Below are 17619 nucleotides of genomic sequence, written 5' to 3'. Positions count from 1 at the left end.
GGTGCTCGGGATGGGGCTGGCTGAGGTGGGACGGGGACGGGGTGATGGTGGGGAGGGGGTGTGGGGGGAGATTAAGGGGGTTTGGCTCGGTTTGGGAGGGATTTGGGGCTCCCCCGCGTGCTATTGGGGCGGTGTGAGCACAGGGGAGCACTCAGGAAGCCCTGGGGTGTGTTTAGGAGGAGCCTGAGCTCTGCTGAGGCGCCTAAAATTGTCCTGTAAATGTGTCCTTGTCACCCCTCTGCTCCAGCCACCTCCATGCTAGCCTGCTCCTGGCAGGTGCAGGGGGTGTGCGAAGGGGTATGGGGCCAGAAAGCAGGCCTTGGTACTTGTAGTAAAGAAATTTCAAAAAAAATTTAATGCCTGAATGCAGAATTGGAGGAAGCAAGTGCTTCCTGCTTGCGTTAATTCCTGGGCTAGCTACGGGTAATGCTGGGCAAACAAACAGCAAAGGTAATAAATTGAAGCGTAAACACCATGGAAATACAGTCTTCCTAAACAGTAATAAAAAATCGAAAATGCAGTGAAAAATCCTTAGCACTAAAAGTATAAAAGTAGCTGTTAATGTTTGAACCCCTTTAATGCAGCTGATGTTCCGCGTAGGACTTTGGGTCTAGTTGATGGAAGTGGATGAAGCCGTCTGAAGAGGACGGGGCTGCTGCCGACCAGAAGCACAAGGCCTGAGGTACAATTGTGGCTTTGTATGCACAATCCGGACAGGTCAGAATTTGTGTGACCCTTTGAGGTGTCTGTGGTGGGCGCTTCTGGTTGTGTGGTTGTTGTTTTGGTGTGGTGGGGGTGTTGAGAGCTGTACTTGCTCTGGAGCACTGTCAAAATATAAATGATGATCCACAGGGAGAGAATTCAGTGTGGGGAAAGACATTGACAAAACCCTCTACTGCTGCAGTACCCCAGCCTCGGTGGGGCTACATGCAATATATACCTGCATACAGTTCTCTGTTGTATGTTTGAAACTGTATCAGTCAAGAATTACACCAATTATCACCACTGCTCCTGGTAAAAATCCATGATGTAGTGGGAAGTCTGAGTTCTTTGCAGCTCCCCTGGACTGGCATGTCAGGGAACCAGTTTTGTGGGTGGGTTTTGTGATATAGACACCTAAATAGCAGAAATTATTCTATTTTTTTGTTTGTTTGTTTGCATTTAATGATATGTATGTGTATATTACCTTAACTAGGACTTAGTAGATTTTGGAAACATGATTCATAGTAGCCTCACAAGTAATCCTTTTTCCTTCTCTGATTATTAAACCCAGCTAACTTCTGTAGAAGAATATTGGTAATAAATATGTAGTATCAAAAATCCTAACTCAAGGTTTTTCAGAGTGTTTTTTTTTTTTTTTTTTTTAACATGTCAAGGGTGTCTCCAAATTCATCTCCATTTAAGCTTATGATGGAACAGACAATTCCTTCTACACTTGGCAATCAAACCTTATTGTGTGGCCCATACAGTTTCTTACAATCAAAGCAGGGTTAGAGAGTTCAAGATACTTTGCAGCACTGGGTGTCACCCAGAAGCAGAAACAAAAGGACCTATTTATTTCTTTTTACAGGCTGTCCTCTGTCCTAAAGCTAGTTCAGTTAATTTGGGGAGAGCTTTTCAAGTGAAAATAACCTGCAGAGTTCTACTCTGTAGCATGGCTTTACATTTTAAGAAATGGCAAAACTGTTCTAATAGGACAGAATACTTTTCTAAGGGAGCAGGGACCTGGAGATACACAGCTAATAATCAGCTCTGTATTTTAACTGAAGGCACAGTGATGTTGAATTTCTGTTCAATGCTGTGAATGGGAAGCATTTCAATGATGTCTGTAAGCATTAATAGTGCTCTGAATGCACAATGTGACCCAAAAGTACCCTTCTAAATTAAGTAATGTGGACTAAGAGAAATAGCACCAAACTACTTTGAGCCTTCAGTCACAAAGAAATGCCTCAGAAGTTCTGATCACTCTTCTGGTTTCTTATCAGAGCTAACTGAGTGGTCCCCTAACTTCAGACTGGCCAATACAAGTGTTTTTTGTCTTTTGTGTGTGTATTTGCTCAAGACAGAAAATCTGTTGTCCTTTTATTAGCTGTTTGCAAGCCTAATGGGTTTTAAATGGTATTTTCTTAACATTTGAAAAGCAATCATTGCAGGGTTGTTATTGGCACACAAGCAAACACTGTGCTTGTTTCCTGAGCCAAAAGTGGGAGGCCAGCATCATCCTATAAACTTGGCAGTGTAAAACTTACTAAGGTTATTCATACACATTCTCATTTCCAGATGTAAACTGGGCACCCTTTGACTCTGCAAAGTCCATGCTTTGCTCTAAGTAGAAACTTTTTATGGTTGTTTAGAAGTTTATGCATTCCTCTCAATATACCCATTTCATTTCATATATTATTATATTTCTTCAAAATAGAATATCTCTAAAATATATTTTCAGCAATTCATAAAAACCTGCATGTAATTTTTTTCCCCATAAAATCATCCAGCTTGTGATGCTCCCTAGAGCAGTTTTAACCTCACCCTAGAAATGTATATTGACGTATTTTGGTTTGGAACTGACCAGGTGCGTTTGTCCCTCTTAGATATCTGTTCAGCCTTCTTTCCTGCCTGCCTGTTAAGACATCACTTTACCTGGATTCACAGCGATGTGAGCAGTGTTGGGACACAGCTGGTAAGAAAATGGGTGTGGGTGGGTTGTGGCTCTAGTGCTGGGTGTGCCAGCCCTGCTTTTTGGGGATGGGTGTGTTCCACTGTTTTCTGCGTGGTCGCACCTGCTACCAAATGTGTGTAACCTGTCTGAACTGCTTGGGCAAGAAGAACAGAATGGCCTGGAAGGCTTATGGCTGCTGAAAAGGACACTGATTTTTCAGCAGTAATACCAGAAGCTCTCAGGGGGTACTTGCTGATCAAAACAAATGTTATTCATGACTGTACAAACTTATAAATTCCCTAGTTCTGATTCAGTTTTCTATTGGGCACTTGCAGCCCCTTTTTGGTGTCAATAAACAAGCTGCCTTCTGGCAGAATTGAAAATAAGCCAGTGGCTTCTAGCAGCCTTCTTGTGGTTGTGCAGTCTTGCTCCTTTTATAAATAAGCCAGATGGCTGAGTCTAAAAGGCAGTTGTATGGTTTCTTTGTAGAGCAGACAGCTAGGTAATTGCACCTTGCAGCAGTAGTTCATGATAATTTGTAATTATTCTTTGGTTTCAGTATATGTTTTCTATCTGGGGTCTAAGTGATATAATTCATTTGATTATTGTAACTCACCTTGTTAAGCATGGATGTTTACTGTGGTAAGTAATGAATAATAAGAAATGGGTAATAAGGCATAGATGGGAAGTTAATTCATTTCTAACTAACTAAAGGAATAATCAGAGCTCTGCTTTCCCCAGGTGTACCTGAATAGACTCTCATGTCATCTGGGGTTTTTATTATAATATCTTCGGAAATCATTCTTTCCAAAAAGACTTACTATCTTATCCTTCCAAAGTGCACAATATTTTTATTTTTTTCTGTACACCTACATTTTGATGACTTCATAACATTGCTAAACACTAAATATTTAGCAATGTATACTTTGGAAATAGGAAGGTTGGGCTGGAGTAAAAACTTTGAATGTAGAAACAGAATTCCATGGTGCTGTTAGACTTTAATAGTACTTGTAGGTGTATGGTGCTTAGAGCCTAAGCACTGCAGCTGGAGTTGTAGTGAAGATTGTTAGTAACTTCAGTATCACAACAATCAGGGCTACAAAAAACTGCCTGCAAACTCTGTTTACAAGCATGTTGGATTTTTTTTTTTTTTAAATACAGGCTATTACAATCTTAGTGACTGAGGAAAAGTCACTTAGGGCTACTTAGTTAGGCTTAGTAGCAACTGGATACTCAGAAGTATTTGGGAATCTAAATCTTGAAAGCCATGGGATCTATTTTAGCATTTGCTATAGGTTGAAATCGGTGAGAATTGTACTTTTTAAGAATATGACACCCCCCCGAGTCCTTGTTTCTTTTTCTGTGTGTATTTCTAATTGCTGCCACTGACTTCACTGGGTATTTCAGAACTGCAGAGCTCAAATGGTTCCCATCATGTCAGTTTTGAGTACTGGAAGTCTTATAGAAGTGGGCACTTCCATGTCATTTCATAATTGAAGAGTTTAATTCCATGCACCTTATTATTAGACATTAACCTAGGTTTAAAAAAAAAAAAAAGTTAAAATCCACAACATGACCATACTGTGACAGTCAGGTACTGAGTTGCTGGAGGTGGTTTGGTTTAGATGCCCTTTCACAACCTGCATTTTGCAGTGCTTCTGGCTGTAGAGGGATGTGTGTTGCCAGGCTTGTAACTTCTACCCAATCTGTCTTAAGCTGCCTTTTCAGAGAAAAGTGTTTAAATATTCTTTCAGAGACAAAAATTTGTCGAAACAGGTCTTCTTGGTCTTCGAAGTCCTGAGGATTTCAATGCATCTCATGCACATGAACCAAATTTAAGACGTTCTTTACGTCTGAATACTTGTACTTGCTCTTCTTAAAGAGAATTAGCAGCAACATAACGTAAGTAATTAAGGTAAATGTGCAATTAGAGAATAGATTTGTTTGTTTCTATTAGTCCATTTGTTTACTTAGATGCTTGTTGGATTTGCCTAAGGGTTGTAAACCATCACTGAATTCAGCACCAGAGTCAAATTTTAAACTGAGAACCTTCTTGCATTTTTCCTATCATCCATTTTAATGGTAGAACATATTTTTTTTTAGTCTTGCTTTGTTTACTACAGATGTATCAAAAAAGGCATATGAATAATATGTGCATTATATTCAGATATGTAAATGTGTATATATATGCCTGTTTGCATTAAAAAAATTGAAATGCTGTCCTGCACATGCTTGCCCCTATGAAAAGGGTGAGAGACCAAGTCATCCAGTTATATCACTTGAACATGCAAACTCCCTACAAGGAGCATAGGGTTGAAACTGGCACAGAAAAGGATAAAATAGAAGAGAATATAATAGGATAATGTTGTTACAGATAGGAGCATATTATATTGCTGAATGTGACTGTATTGTAAGGATTGTTTCTTCCTTTACAAAATATTTTCTTTCAAAATTGATTTTCCTTGATGACTTTCATTGTAGTTTCTCCCTTAAGCGGTGTTATCTAAAGCCAGCATGTTATTTTCTGGTCTTATCAGGGTGGATATTCATTCCCAGAGAATGTACATTAACTGCTTACTCATTGTATAGACAGCAGTGCAAGTGTTAGCAGCCCAGTTTCTTCTGAAGCTGAGCTATTAAAGTTGCTCTAGATCTAATTTAGATTTTTTTTATTGTATTTCAGAGTTCTTTTGCAATAATTTGGTAAACAATGAAGGTTCTGTTACTGAAGGACCCCAAAGACAAAGATTCAGGACCAGATCCGTATGTTAAAGTGAGTAAGCTTAATAAAAGTAAACAGTTGTGTCACTTCACTATTGTATAGTACTATTATATATATATACTAGTTAGTTAAGATGAACGAATCTAATTGTTTCAAGTGAAAAAGCTGCTTAAGGAAAACAAGGAGTGCATGTCTGAAATTACAGTATATTCTAAGAAAAAACATGCTAGAAAATTGGCTGTTAGAGGAAAAAAAAACTACTTCAGTTATGGGAAACTGGTACTGAATTCAGCAATAAAATTCACAGCACAATACTGATATTAAGACAACTTTATTTGAATTAATATTGGTTACGTTGATGTGATAGTTCTATGATATAAAAAAAAAAAAAGGTGAACTTAACCAGAAATGTAATGGGCAATGGAGGCTATGTGTTGCTGTGGCACTTTCTGCTGTAGACTTCATTGATGGAGTCGTTTTTGCTTGTGAAAGCAGTTCTGTTGAATTCAAGGAATTATGGAGATGTTCAAGAATATTGGCAGGGTTAGCTGATTATTCCTCACTTAGGGAGTTCAGGGCTATGTGCTGATTCCTACTGTAACTACACAGTAGGAGACCTCAGTTTCACAGCTGTTTGTTCAGAATCATGCTCTAATACTAAATCTACCAATGTAGATTCACTAATAAAAACAAATCAGATGCCATTGTATTTTATTTAGGAAAAAATACTTGTGCTGACCTAATCAATTTTTTGAAAAATTATTTTAAATGTAGAAACTTCAAGAACTGTACATCCTTTTTCCATAGGAATTAGGATTATATGGACTTGAAGCAACTTTGATTCCAGTTCTGTCATTTGAATTTGTATCTCTTGAAAGCTTATTTGAAAAGGTAAGTTTTGAGTTGTTTGGGTTGTCTTATTTTCGACAGTTTAGGGCATAATTGCCAAGGTGCAGTATTTTACCTTGATTTAATACTACTGCTGCCTGTTTTAGCACTGCTTTATTTTTCTACAAAATATTGTACCCAATAACAAATATGTTGATGATATTTGATAAAGAAATAAGTTAGATAGAATAGCAAGGGATAGATTTTCACAGGTGGTGTAGCATTTTGTCACAATGAAAAAGTAGATTTGTGACAACTGCTGGCTGGGCAGTACCGCAGTATTACTGCTTGGGAAAGTAGCTGACTCTTCCTGTGTAAATTTGGAACACTTCCCATGTCATTCACCTATCCCTAAGCTCATTTCAGTGACAGGGAGCCTTATCTGTTCCTACTGACTTTTCAGTGTTAATATCACACAGGAAATACTCAATGTTTGTATACATTTATCTTGTAAATGTCCTGCTACTGGTAGTAATCAAATATTTGCCTATTTCAGTTTCAGATATTTATTGAAGCTGCTTTGTTGTTCACAAGATTATAAAGAATTGATCAACTTATATTTTTAAAATGTATTTATTCATTTTTACTTCTTGTATCTGCTGTTTATAAATAGCTCTCTCATCCAGAATCTTATGGGGGTCTAGTTTTCACTAGTCCAAGAGCATTAGAAGCCATCAAGATATGTTTGAGAGAAAATAGTAAAAGTGAAGGTAAGTGCTTATTTATATTCCTTGTTCTTTCTGTTTCAGTATTTTGTGAAGTTTGTCATTTTATTTCACCCATCAGAAACTGTTTGGAGTACTCCTTTAAAGAAAAAAACATCCTATAGCTCTTTTGACATCATAAAGGCCTCATACTAAATAGAGCTTTTAAGGGATTGAATGTTGGGTTTTCTGCACTTACACTGCTGTTAGAAATGAAAGGATAAAGCTTTTGGTGTAAATTACTAATTAGCGTGGCTTTTTCCTCAATCTGTTGTGGTTATCTTTGTTGAAGCTACAAAGAGTTATAAACAAACTCATGGATGAGCAGTATTTTGCTGCAGTGCCTGGTTTTGCTTACTAAACACTGTCCTTCCTTTAAGGGAGGTGCTTGTTAAGAAACTGACCACTACTGCTACTCGTGTAATTCATTTGAAATCTTACAGAAAAAGCTATTTCTGTGTTGCATATAAAATTTCTAAATCAATTTAAACATCAGCTAAAAAGTAGTAAAGAAACGGTAGTATGTAGAAACCAACATATCAGTTGTGAGGAAGAATCCTGCAGAGTGCTAAATACAAATTGGCATACCAATGAGAATACATTAAAAGTTCATTTTGTACATCCCCAGATTTGCTGGAACATGTAGTGATGTATTAGTATTCTGCTGTACTTGTATTTGGGCTTCTGTTTAAATCTATACATTACACATGTGCTTAAACTTAATGTTTTACAGCCTGGTCAAAATCTCTTAAACAAAGATGGAATACCAAACCAGCATATGTGGTAGGAAAAGCTACAGCTTCTCTAGGTAAGCTGGAGGTTGAATTAAGAAGTCAAATCTATTTTGTAAGTACAATTTTTGGAGTATTGGCAGCTGTTCAAGGGTGTTCAGAAAAATATAGGTAAGTTTTACAAATTGATAGTTTGAAAAACAGATAATGTGTCTACAAGTATCTGAAGTAAGCATGTACAGATCACCATCTGGTCTCCCAGTACCTTTCTTGTAATTTGATGGTAACTACTCCAAAAATTTGGTCAAAAAAACTGTTCTTAATTGCCAGATTATTTTTTATTATTTTCAGAAACAAAATTGGGTGACAGGAATTACAGCATAATTGTCTGAGATAGTAGGAAATTTTTGATACCCATCTTTCCTTCTGTTTCATTTGCCAAACAGAAGTCACCAGTATGCAATCCCCTGACTTCAGTGGGCTGGCTGCTTTATTTGCCTTTACACTGGTTTTAATCTGATGCAATATAAACTTGATGTGCACAAATAAAAATTCAGTGTAGGTTTTAGTTTGTGTGAGACTTTCTTGTTGTAAAATTGCATTGAGGCTGTACCTTCCTGCTGAGCCACACAGGAAACATCACAAAAAACTATCATTTGAGAATTTTAAGTCTTTGCTTTTCTGCCTGTAGCCCAAAAATAATTTGGGTAAGTACTGGCTAACTTCATAAGAAGAGTTCTTGCAGGCAGGCTGCTGATAACACTGGATCATATAATGGTGACTCCTAGCAACCATCGTGAATCAATCAAGTCTAACCCGTATCAGTTAACTTGTCAGGGATTCATATCATGCCTATTAACTTGTTTAAATAACAACGGTGTTAAACTCTGTAGCAAAGGCAGAAATCCCACCGGAAAATCTCAAAAAACAGCAATAGCCTCACTGGGAAGCAAGCTGCAACCAAACCATGTCAGGAACTGAAGTCCATTCAGCATGGGCAGGCAGTGCTTTTTTTTTTTTTTTTTTTTTTTTACCACTTCACGTATGAGAGTTAAACCTTCCAAAACAGCCTTGCTATCCTCAGAGTTCTTCTGTATTCTTCATATATGTGTCTCTAGAGACAAAATTGAATCTTTCATAGCACATTACTTGTTCAAATGCTCAGATTTTTTGTTTTCAAAGTATTTGTGTGCTTAGATCAAATTGTGTCTCCCTTTCCAACCCGCATGTTTCTGTGACTGTGAGTCTGAATTACTCTTATTGAATTGTGTTGCTGTTGTTTTTGCTGCTTTTGGTTATAGTGGAAGAAATTGGTCTTTCCCCACAAGGAGAGAAGACTGGAAATGCTGAGAAATTAGCTGAATATATTTGCTCAAGTAAGTATCTAAAATGTTCTACTTAAATTAAGCTCACATGTATAGTTTATTACATATAAAGTCAGGTGTACCTTGAAGCAGAGACATATATACTAATATAATTCATCATATGTAGAGTCCTTGAATTCAGCTTCTGAGGAATACTAGTGTTAACTCTAAAAGATAATAAACAATATTTTGAAATCCCTATTAAATATACTAATTTACATGAAATCTTGGACTCTGTAATTGAATACTATAAGACCCAGTAGACAAAGTGCTTTTTTTAACTAATGGTCAGAGCCGTAATGATTTGAAGGTGCTGTTTAATCATGATTTAAATGATTCTGACTGTAGGTGTGCTGATTCTCTGAACTTTGAATGACCTGACTTTCTTTGCTTCAAACCAGCTGATGCTGGGCATTTTTCACCAAGCCATAATTCAAAGTAGACAAGGGGAACTCCTTTCCTCAGAATGAACATGCAGGTTCAGAGACAGCTATTTTTTAGCACCAAAGGAGAGGGGTTCTGGAGTGGTTTTGAAGAAGCAGCAGCTTTTGATAGCTGCTAGTGGGAAAGCAAATTACATGGTTTACAGCCTTTCACATAGAATATCTTGAGCAGAGGACAGTTTCTTACAAGAACGCTGGCGAACTATAGAAATTAACATGCTGCTTTAGCATTTTCATTATCCTTACAAAAATGCCTTAAAAAATCCTTAAATCTTATATTCTAAATCCTTAAAAATCCTAGAATACTGCAACATTTAATTAAACTGTGTTAGAGTTGAGTGTCTTCACTCAACCACTTTTCTCATGTAGAAATGTGATCTTTCTACGCTATTTGATTTCATCTGAATCTTCCCTAGATTCAAAATGTTCTTTGTTGGCTTGCAGAGCCCTAATATTCATTTTTGTTAGATAAAATGTAGTACTGAAAAACTTTCCAAAATAATTAACTCATGTGAGAGCCCTAAAATCACCAAATTACTGAGAATCTCATATAGTGGTGCTATTTCATTCTTCCCAAGCCTGGTGTTGCCATTCCCCATTGTGTTTTCCCTTTCCTGTGAGTGCACTCAGGGTGTACAGATTTAGGATGGCTGCAGGAATAGAGGTGTAACCCAAGAGACGCATGTGAATAGCATTATCTGGTAGGATATTTTTTGAGCAGAATTTTTCTCCTCTTCTAACTTACTAGAAACATAGAAGTCCTATGAAAACTGCATCCCAGGTGTCATACTCTACAAGAGAGAAGTTATAAACAGGACCAGAAAAGTCCTCCTTCCAAAATAACCAGGGGGATTTCATGTGTAGGCAGTGCAACAATAATTAAATCTGTTCTAATCTTAAGAAGTAAAGGATAAGAGGACATGAGGATACCCACTTCCACTCTAGCATTGGAAGCAGAACCATTCTTCCTTGGGGAAGTAAGAAAATACTTTCAGATAGACTGAAACTTTCCAGCAAAGTATTTCTGTCCTCTTCTTTGACTGCCTGAATATTCTTTTTATAGAGAGAGTGTTGTCATGTACAAAGTGGGACTGAAGTTTTAAGTATAAGAATTGGGGAAGATTGCTTCTCTGAGGGAAAAGAGATAAATTGTGCAGTACTTGTTTTTCTTTGTAGAATTTCAAGGGGAATAGAAATGTACTTTATCTTTAAGATCTTTTTAGTCAATGTATTCATATTATAGTTATGGAATATTTTTTAATTTACATGCTAAGTAGCTCTGTCCTCTGAATTGTGGATGCAGTTGCACTGCAAATGTTTTCAGCTATTTTAGGGCTGTGTCTGGTGAAACATACAGCATTTGCAGCAGTGTTCAATATTTGATACCTTTTAAAATGTATTAAATCTATCATGTTTGTCCTCTATTAAAAATGTTAGTTAACTGTTTTTGTTCCTATATTTACAGGAGAGAAGGGTAATTCATCATGCCTGCTTTTTCCTTGCGGAGCCCTGAAAAGAGAAGTACTTCCTACAGCACTTAAAGAAAAAGGTTTAACACCCATTAAAGGCTCATTAAATTAGTCAGTTACAAGAGAATTTGTATCTAGAGATTTTGAACCAAATTTGAATAAGTAAAAACTAAGTTTTCTGTTATGTTGTATAGAGGATGGGAGTAAAACCTGAGGTTGGAGTGCTGTCCACAGTGCTGGGACTGAGCTGTAGTATGGCTTGAGCAAGGTTCTTTGCCTTAGTTCACCTTCCTTCTGTGAGAAGGAAAAAGACTTATTCACAGAAATGTTGCAGGACTTGCCACTTTTTCCTAACATGCATCAAGGTCCTCAGGTTACTAAAGTTTTGTGTCTGCCATAATTGATAGCAGAAATAATTAGGAATCCTTCGCACGATTTTTTCTGTATCTTTTTAGCCTGAAATTTAAGTACAATTAGTATATTAAAGTCTTTTACTGAAATAATAGAAATTAATGAAATACTACTTAGTTATGCACATCTGTTCTGATTGCAGGCATACCTCTGGAAAGCCTTACTGTATATCAAACAACGGAACACACCAATCTGCAGGAATCATTGAGCAGTTATTTCTCACAACAGGTATTGGATGCTGATGTATCCTTTCACACGTTGTCTAACTTCCAGAAGATGAGTAAACTTCAGAATCACTGAGAAATAATGGATAAAAAATTATGTATCCACTTTCATCCTTTGAGCTGGATGACTGCTTTTTAGATAATAAAATGTCAGAAATTACATTTAGTGAAGTTGCTTTTTGAACAGGATTTTTAAATTATTATTGTTACTCTGATATTTCTGGACAGCTTTGTAACTTTGTAGGGTGGAAAACTACTGTTGGTTTTTGATTCATAAGATAAAGCCCTGTTCCTTCTCTGATCATCCAGTTTATTAACATGGATCTAATTGAAGTGTTAGAATTCCAAGCTGTTGACAAACATTGAGTTATATTTGCTAGAATTTTCATTATTTTTCTCCTTTGAAAACTGTCAAATGTCACTAAGCAAGGACCATTACATAGTAAAAGATTTGAAGCTAATAATAATTGGCTTTATTTTGCCAGATTGGTTTTCTGAATTTTCCATTTGTAAGAGTCTACATTATATTTAGGATTAATTTTATTCAAAATGCAGCCTTTCCTTCTTGGAGAAACTTGGCCTGCCTGAGCATGTTGCACCTCTTTTTAAAATCTATGCATTAATGTCTTGTTAAATTACATATTGATTTTAAAGTCCTTTTTCAAGAGGTCCTAAGAGGCCATGGCATTGGCTGTCTAGCTGATACATTGCAATATCCTGCTATTCCTAGGTGGATATTACAGTTCTAATCCCCATGGAACTTAGTTTATACCAGTTATAAAGTGAGTCAGTAGCAAATACATATTCTGTAGCTTCCTGAATTCTTCTTATGGAACTCCTTACTTGCTGCAATTAGTATGTTAGTTTCAGTGTGAAGCTATTAAAATGTGTTTCTCATGAGCTTTTTGGTTGTCGTTAACTGACGACATTGTTAATATTGTGGTTATATAGTGCCTGGATAGCTGATACAATATGACAAGTATTTAGCACTTTGACACAATGAACAGGGCTGTGTTGAACTATCATTCTCTTCTCTATGAGCTAAGGCGAGCTTCCAAGTCATGCACCGTAAAATAACAGCAGATGTAGAGCTAGCATATCCTTCTAGCCAAACAGAAAATCATGATAAAGAAGGTGTCTGCTTCGGGTCTGCAGGTTGGGAGCTTCCAACCTTCACGCCAGACAGAATTTTGCAGAATTTTCTCTTGGCTACAGAATGTTTCTGCTATCTTAAGGCAGCCTTGTTCTGGGAGAGAAAGCCCTCCCAGTGCTGTGCAGTCCTAAGCCAGCACCTCATCTTTGTCACAGCATCTCTGGGTGGGCAGAATTTAGGATAAACAACGTGAGCTGGGAAACAGGGAAAATATGCAGAAGTGAGACTGTGAATGGATTTAGGGAAATAAATTGTCAAGCTTATTTTTCTAAACAGGAAAATGAGTATGGCTGCAGAAAAAAATCAGTACTTTTATCACCAGTTTGTGTGACAAAGTATTTAATTAAAGATGCACCTGGATTTCAGCTGACTATCTGCACCACAGGAAACCCTCTTTGTTGGTTTAACATCTGTTTCTCATCAACAACAAAAATTCATCTCTGTATAGAGACAGAGCCTTTTGTGGAAGTATACTGATATTATGCTGGAAATGTGAGAAATCTGTGCTAACCTGTGGTTAATTTTACTCAGGGAATCCCAGCAAGTATTGTGTTCTTCAGTCCATCTGGTGTTAAGTTTTGCCTCCAGCACATTCAGAAGCTGTCTGGGGATTTTATCAACCATGTGAAGGTACTTTTTATTTTCAAATGGTGGTGAAATACAGTAGGGTATAAGCTTAGGTTGGGAGACTGAAGGAGAGGGAAGCTGTTACACCCTTTACAAACCTCTGTTATCTACCAAGAGTGCCTTGGACCAAAAAAAAAGAGAAAAACACGAAGTCTGGAATGGGTAGGACTGTAAGTGTAGTCTCTAGCAATCTATGCAAGCTAAATAGAGGTTAAGAGTGCAAATTGTCTGTAGAGAAGCAGCAGTTTACTTAGGTGAAGATTGCAGAACACAAAATTTGGGAATTGTTTGAAAACTGTTTTGAGTTGAGAGTGCAGAGGACAATGCTCTGTGTTTGTTCACAATACAAAACCAGCCATCATAAAATAAGCACATGGAATATATGAATGCATTATTTCTTGAAAGTGATCAGGTATCTGTGTTAAATGTGAAGTAACGATCTGAAAACTCACAGAATAATTCACTTCCAAAAAAAAATAAAATTGTCAGTTAAGCCTAACAGAGCAATACCCTGAGAAATTGAAATATGAATTTCTAGCTTACATTTTTAAAACAATAAGTCTGTGCATGTTCTGTCATAGTATTACATAAAATGAGAGAAAGCTACTGCTTTTGCTAGTTAAGAGTCAGAAGAAGCATGTATTCTTGAATTAGGAACTGCTTTAGGCTCCGAGGAGAAGAGTTTGCATCAATATTACTTGACACATCTTAGTGATCCTACGAATTAGTACAGAAATTCTAGGAAAGAAGGAAACAAATCATTCTGTAATAGGCTTTCTTAATAGCAATTAGAGATGGAAAATAAATAATTCAAGTTGTAATGTCCTTTAGAGTTATGAATATATAACCATGTGTCTCATTGCAACATAAAGAGGAAGAAAAACATCTTATTGTACAGGATTTTTGAACTTTCTATTTACATAAAGCGTAATCCCCTTGGGATAGCAGATAAGAAGAATGCTCATTTGTAACTTGTGCCACTGAATTCCAATAAACTCACTAAGCTGGTACTGGCACCTACAAATCACGTACCTTACATGTTTGTTGGTAGATTTCGGTGTGGGGGAAGTAAGGCCAATGGCTGTATCTCAAGGAAGCACACAATACTTCTGTCTTCAGCAGCACAAGGTAGCTTGTAATGTGATTGTCCTTGTTTGTGTGTTCAGCCTAACCGCAGACGGGCTATCACCTGCACCCATCGAGCTCTTCACACAGTATCCCTTGTAACTTCTACTTGTTCTGCTTTCTTATTGGCACGCTATCTTATCATGAGAACTCTTAAAAAAAAAAAAAAAAAAGTTATTTTTTCACCTAGATTTATTTTTACCCAATAAGTTGCCCAGTCTCCACTGGGTAAAGACTTTATCTTCTCCTAGTGAAGGTGTGATTAGTTTTTGCTTGAGTAAGCAACTACAGGCTTACACATATTAAAATTCCTCTCACATTTCCTGTTTCTTTTTTTTTTTTGAAGTAACAACTTTAAATGTTTGTAATGGTGGAAGAAATAATATTTCCTAAGTAATTTCCAAGTAGCTCAACTTGTAGGTAGTTTTTTGTACTGAGAATCTTCAACCAGATGGGTTAGTACAGTTCAGTAAGCTCAGGCATGCAAGCTGATATACTGACAAGGTCAGCAAATAAAGCAGGATGTATACCTAAGTCACTGTTAAGAGCTTGTATCATACCTGCCTACACTAATTGTAACTGCAACCAATGTCATTTCAGTTTGCAGCTATCGGTCCAACAACTGCTGAAGCCATGGAAGCAGCAGGAATCCCAGTAAGCTGTACTGCAGAGAGTCCAACTCCCCAAGACCTTGCTGCTGGGATCCAAAAAGCACTTCGCCTACAGAACTGTGTTTGTTCTAAGAACACAGCACATATTTCAAGCTGAGTGTGGTTCTCTAGAAGGTTCTTAATTTTGTAGACCTGTTATCCTACAAGAAATTGTTTGGGAATATGCAATGCTGTCCTTGTCAGCAGCTTGTGAGAGCAGCTCACATCTAAATATCTAAGAAATCTAGAATTTGTCCAGCATGTTTTAAAGCCTCTGGCTATTCCCCGTCATCGTATGTGTGCAGTGTAAATATTTTGTGTGGGCATTCCTGGAAAACTAGCTGCAAGAGGCTAATCTGCATCAGCGTTATGTTGGCATTTCAGGTTGTTAGCGTTACCTCAGGTATCTTCCCCGAGTATACAGGTTCTCATTCCTGTGCATAGTCAGTTTTATATGACTATGTAAATAGTTTTACACCTATTTCTTTTGTAAAAGAAAATCATGCTTACAATGAAGTATTTTCTGTTTTAAAGCTTACTTGTTTGTTGTGCTTTCAAATATTTATATTAAAATGATTGCAGATCCTCACTGGAATAGGACAATTCCTGGAGTAAAGTTGCACTGTGTGGAGCTGATAGCAGGTCAGTTATTGACACTTAATATCCCTACAGTACAGCGTCTTAAAAATTAGGTTTTGATTTCTGTTTCTGTAAAGAAGGAGGATTTATTAACAGAGAAATAAACTGGCTTGTCATTGTTAATAATGGTGTTAGAGTTGTCTGATTTGGTTGCAGCTTATGCTTTAATTGTTTATCTGTGAAAGGAGAAAAAGTAATCCTATTTAGCATAGATGCTACCTTCAGCCAATGCTATGAAATTCATAGAAGATTTAAATCATAATGCATTCAATTATAATCCTCATGAAAGTCACTTTTGTTGTTAGTGTAGTGCTAAGGTTCATAAAATAACAGAAATCCTTATTTGCTCTAAGTTTTTATTAGCTTAATTCTGAGTATATGACCTGAATTTCCAATTAGGTAAGAAGCTTTGTACCTAGGATAATAGGTTCAGATTAACTCTTATGTTAATATAAACAGAAATAATTTCAAATTGTATTTGTGGGTTCATCAGTCAGACCGGGCACAATAACACAACCATTTTGAAGCTTTATGAAGCAGTTTGGTTTCTTGAGATGAAATAGGATCTCAGAAGTATAGTAATTGCTGGAAGATAATGTTGAGCAGTGGGAGGAATATTTCATCATTAAAGAACATCCTGTAGGATCCAGGGATCGCTATGGTAACTGGATGGAGCTGCAGGACTCTGTGCAGACATGCCCCCAAGGAGAGAAGGAAGAGAATGAACGAGAAGAAATTGTTGACTTTCTCTGCCACTTCTTTAAGGACGATTGAAGTTAAGCTGTTTAACATTCAGATGCAGCTGGGTAGTGTCATTACAGCATGGAGTGTGCAGAACTGTTCATCTCTGCATTCAAAAATAAATCTGCAGCAGACTGGGGAGTTGGAAGTCAGTTCAAGTCCCCTGCAGTACTGCTCACATCTGTGGTGTTGAAACAGAAGACAGCTGGAGAAGACTTGTGTGAGCTAGTGCTTAGGGGCAGAAGAAGGAGAGGTAGGGTCAGTCAGAGAAGAGCAAGAACTGGAAACAGAAGGTGTTCACTTGGGCTTGTGCTTCCTTGTATTATATGGTGAATATGTCTGGTATCTAAGTCATATCTAATTATTTGCCTTGTTCATCAGCTCAGGCCCTTTCTACAGGTCTCTCCAAGAGACACGATCTGTTCCCATCATTTCCAAGTAAGACATACTTACCACATTTAGTATAACAAAAAAAACCAGCAAAGGCCTCTGACAGGAAAGGGGGTTGCATTTTACATCTGCCTTGACCTACAGTGGCAAAGATATCTTGGAAGACTTGATCTGAACTAAAGGAGGTTGATCTAAGGGGGGAGGCAGAGCTGGCATTTGCTGAGGAAGTTGGAGGCTGTGCAAGCTTGCTGTAACTCAGCTGACATTGCTTTACTACCCTCAGCTCTGATTGTCATGAACATGCTGCTCCTACCCCTCCCCACTGCCAGGCTGCCTGAGGATACCAATTTCAAGCACAGTGCTTTTAGACATCTTGCCTCAGAAACCTGTTTACATGTAAACTATACATTTGTTTAAGTGACAAATACATTTCTACCATCCAAAATGAGCTCTACTTCTCATTTGCAAGAGAAAAAGATTGAGTAAACGCACCCATGGAAAACCAAGAAGCAAGCCCCCCTTCCTTGTTTCAAAGTAGCAGCTGCCCTCCCTGCACTGGACCTTCCTCCCTCACCAAGTCTTACCTGGAACTGACCCTCTGTCGAACAGTTTGCTTCTGACAAAAGCAAGAAGGTCACAAGCAATGAAAACAAGGCACAAGGTTGCATAAATTTATTTAATA

The 17619-nt window shown here is 37.4% G+C and overlaps 1 protein-coding gene across 3 annotated transcripts; it reads left to right on the top strand.

Moving 5' to 3' along the window:
- The first annotated feature begins 1 nt into the window (after position 1).
- UROS (uroporphyrinogen III synthase) lies at positions 2-15699 on the top strand. 3 transcript variants are annotated; one of them, XM_032191532.1, is made up of 13 exons: positions 2-25; positions 601-682; positions 2589-2677; positions 4433-4558; positions 5340-5429; positions 6186-6269; positions 6880-6976; positions 7704-7778; positions 9003-9077; positions 10974-11057; positions 11531-11616; positions 13297-13395; positions 15118-15699. In XM_032191532.1, exons 5-13 carry the CDS (start codon positions 5367-5369, stop codon positions 15283-15285), a joined length of 831 nt encoding a protein of 276 aa, XP_032047423.1. In that variant the 5' UTR covers positions 2-25; positions 601-682; positions 2589-2677; positions 4433-4558; positions 5340-5366; the 3' UTR covers positions 15286-15699. The 3 variants fall into 3 exon arrangements, with proteins under 3 accessions (XP_032047423.1, XP_032047422.1, XP_032047424.1); XM_032191531.1 differs by having other exon boundaries at positions 7-25; positions 585-682; XM_032191533.1 differs by lacking the exons at positions 2-25; positions 4433-4558 and having other exon boundaries at positions 92-682.
- Positions 15700-17619: the final 1920 nt, after the last annotated feature.

This window comes from Aythya fuligula, chromosome 7 (assembly GCF_009819795.1).
Source record: "Aythya fuligula isolate bAytFul2 chromosome 7, bAytFul2.pri, whole genome shotgun sequence".
In the NCBI taxonomy this organism is placed as follows: Eukaryota; Metazoa; Chordata; class Aves; order Anseriformes; family Anatidae; genus Aythya; species Aythya fuligula.
This window is presented reverse-complemented; position numbering and strand designations above follow the sequence as displayed.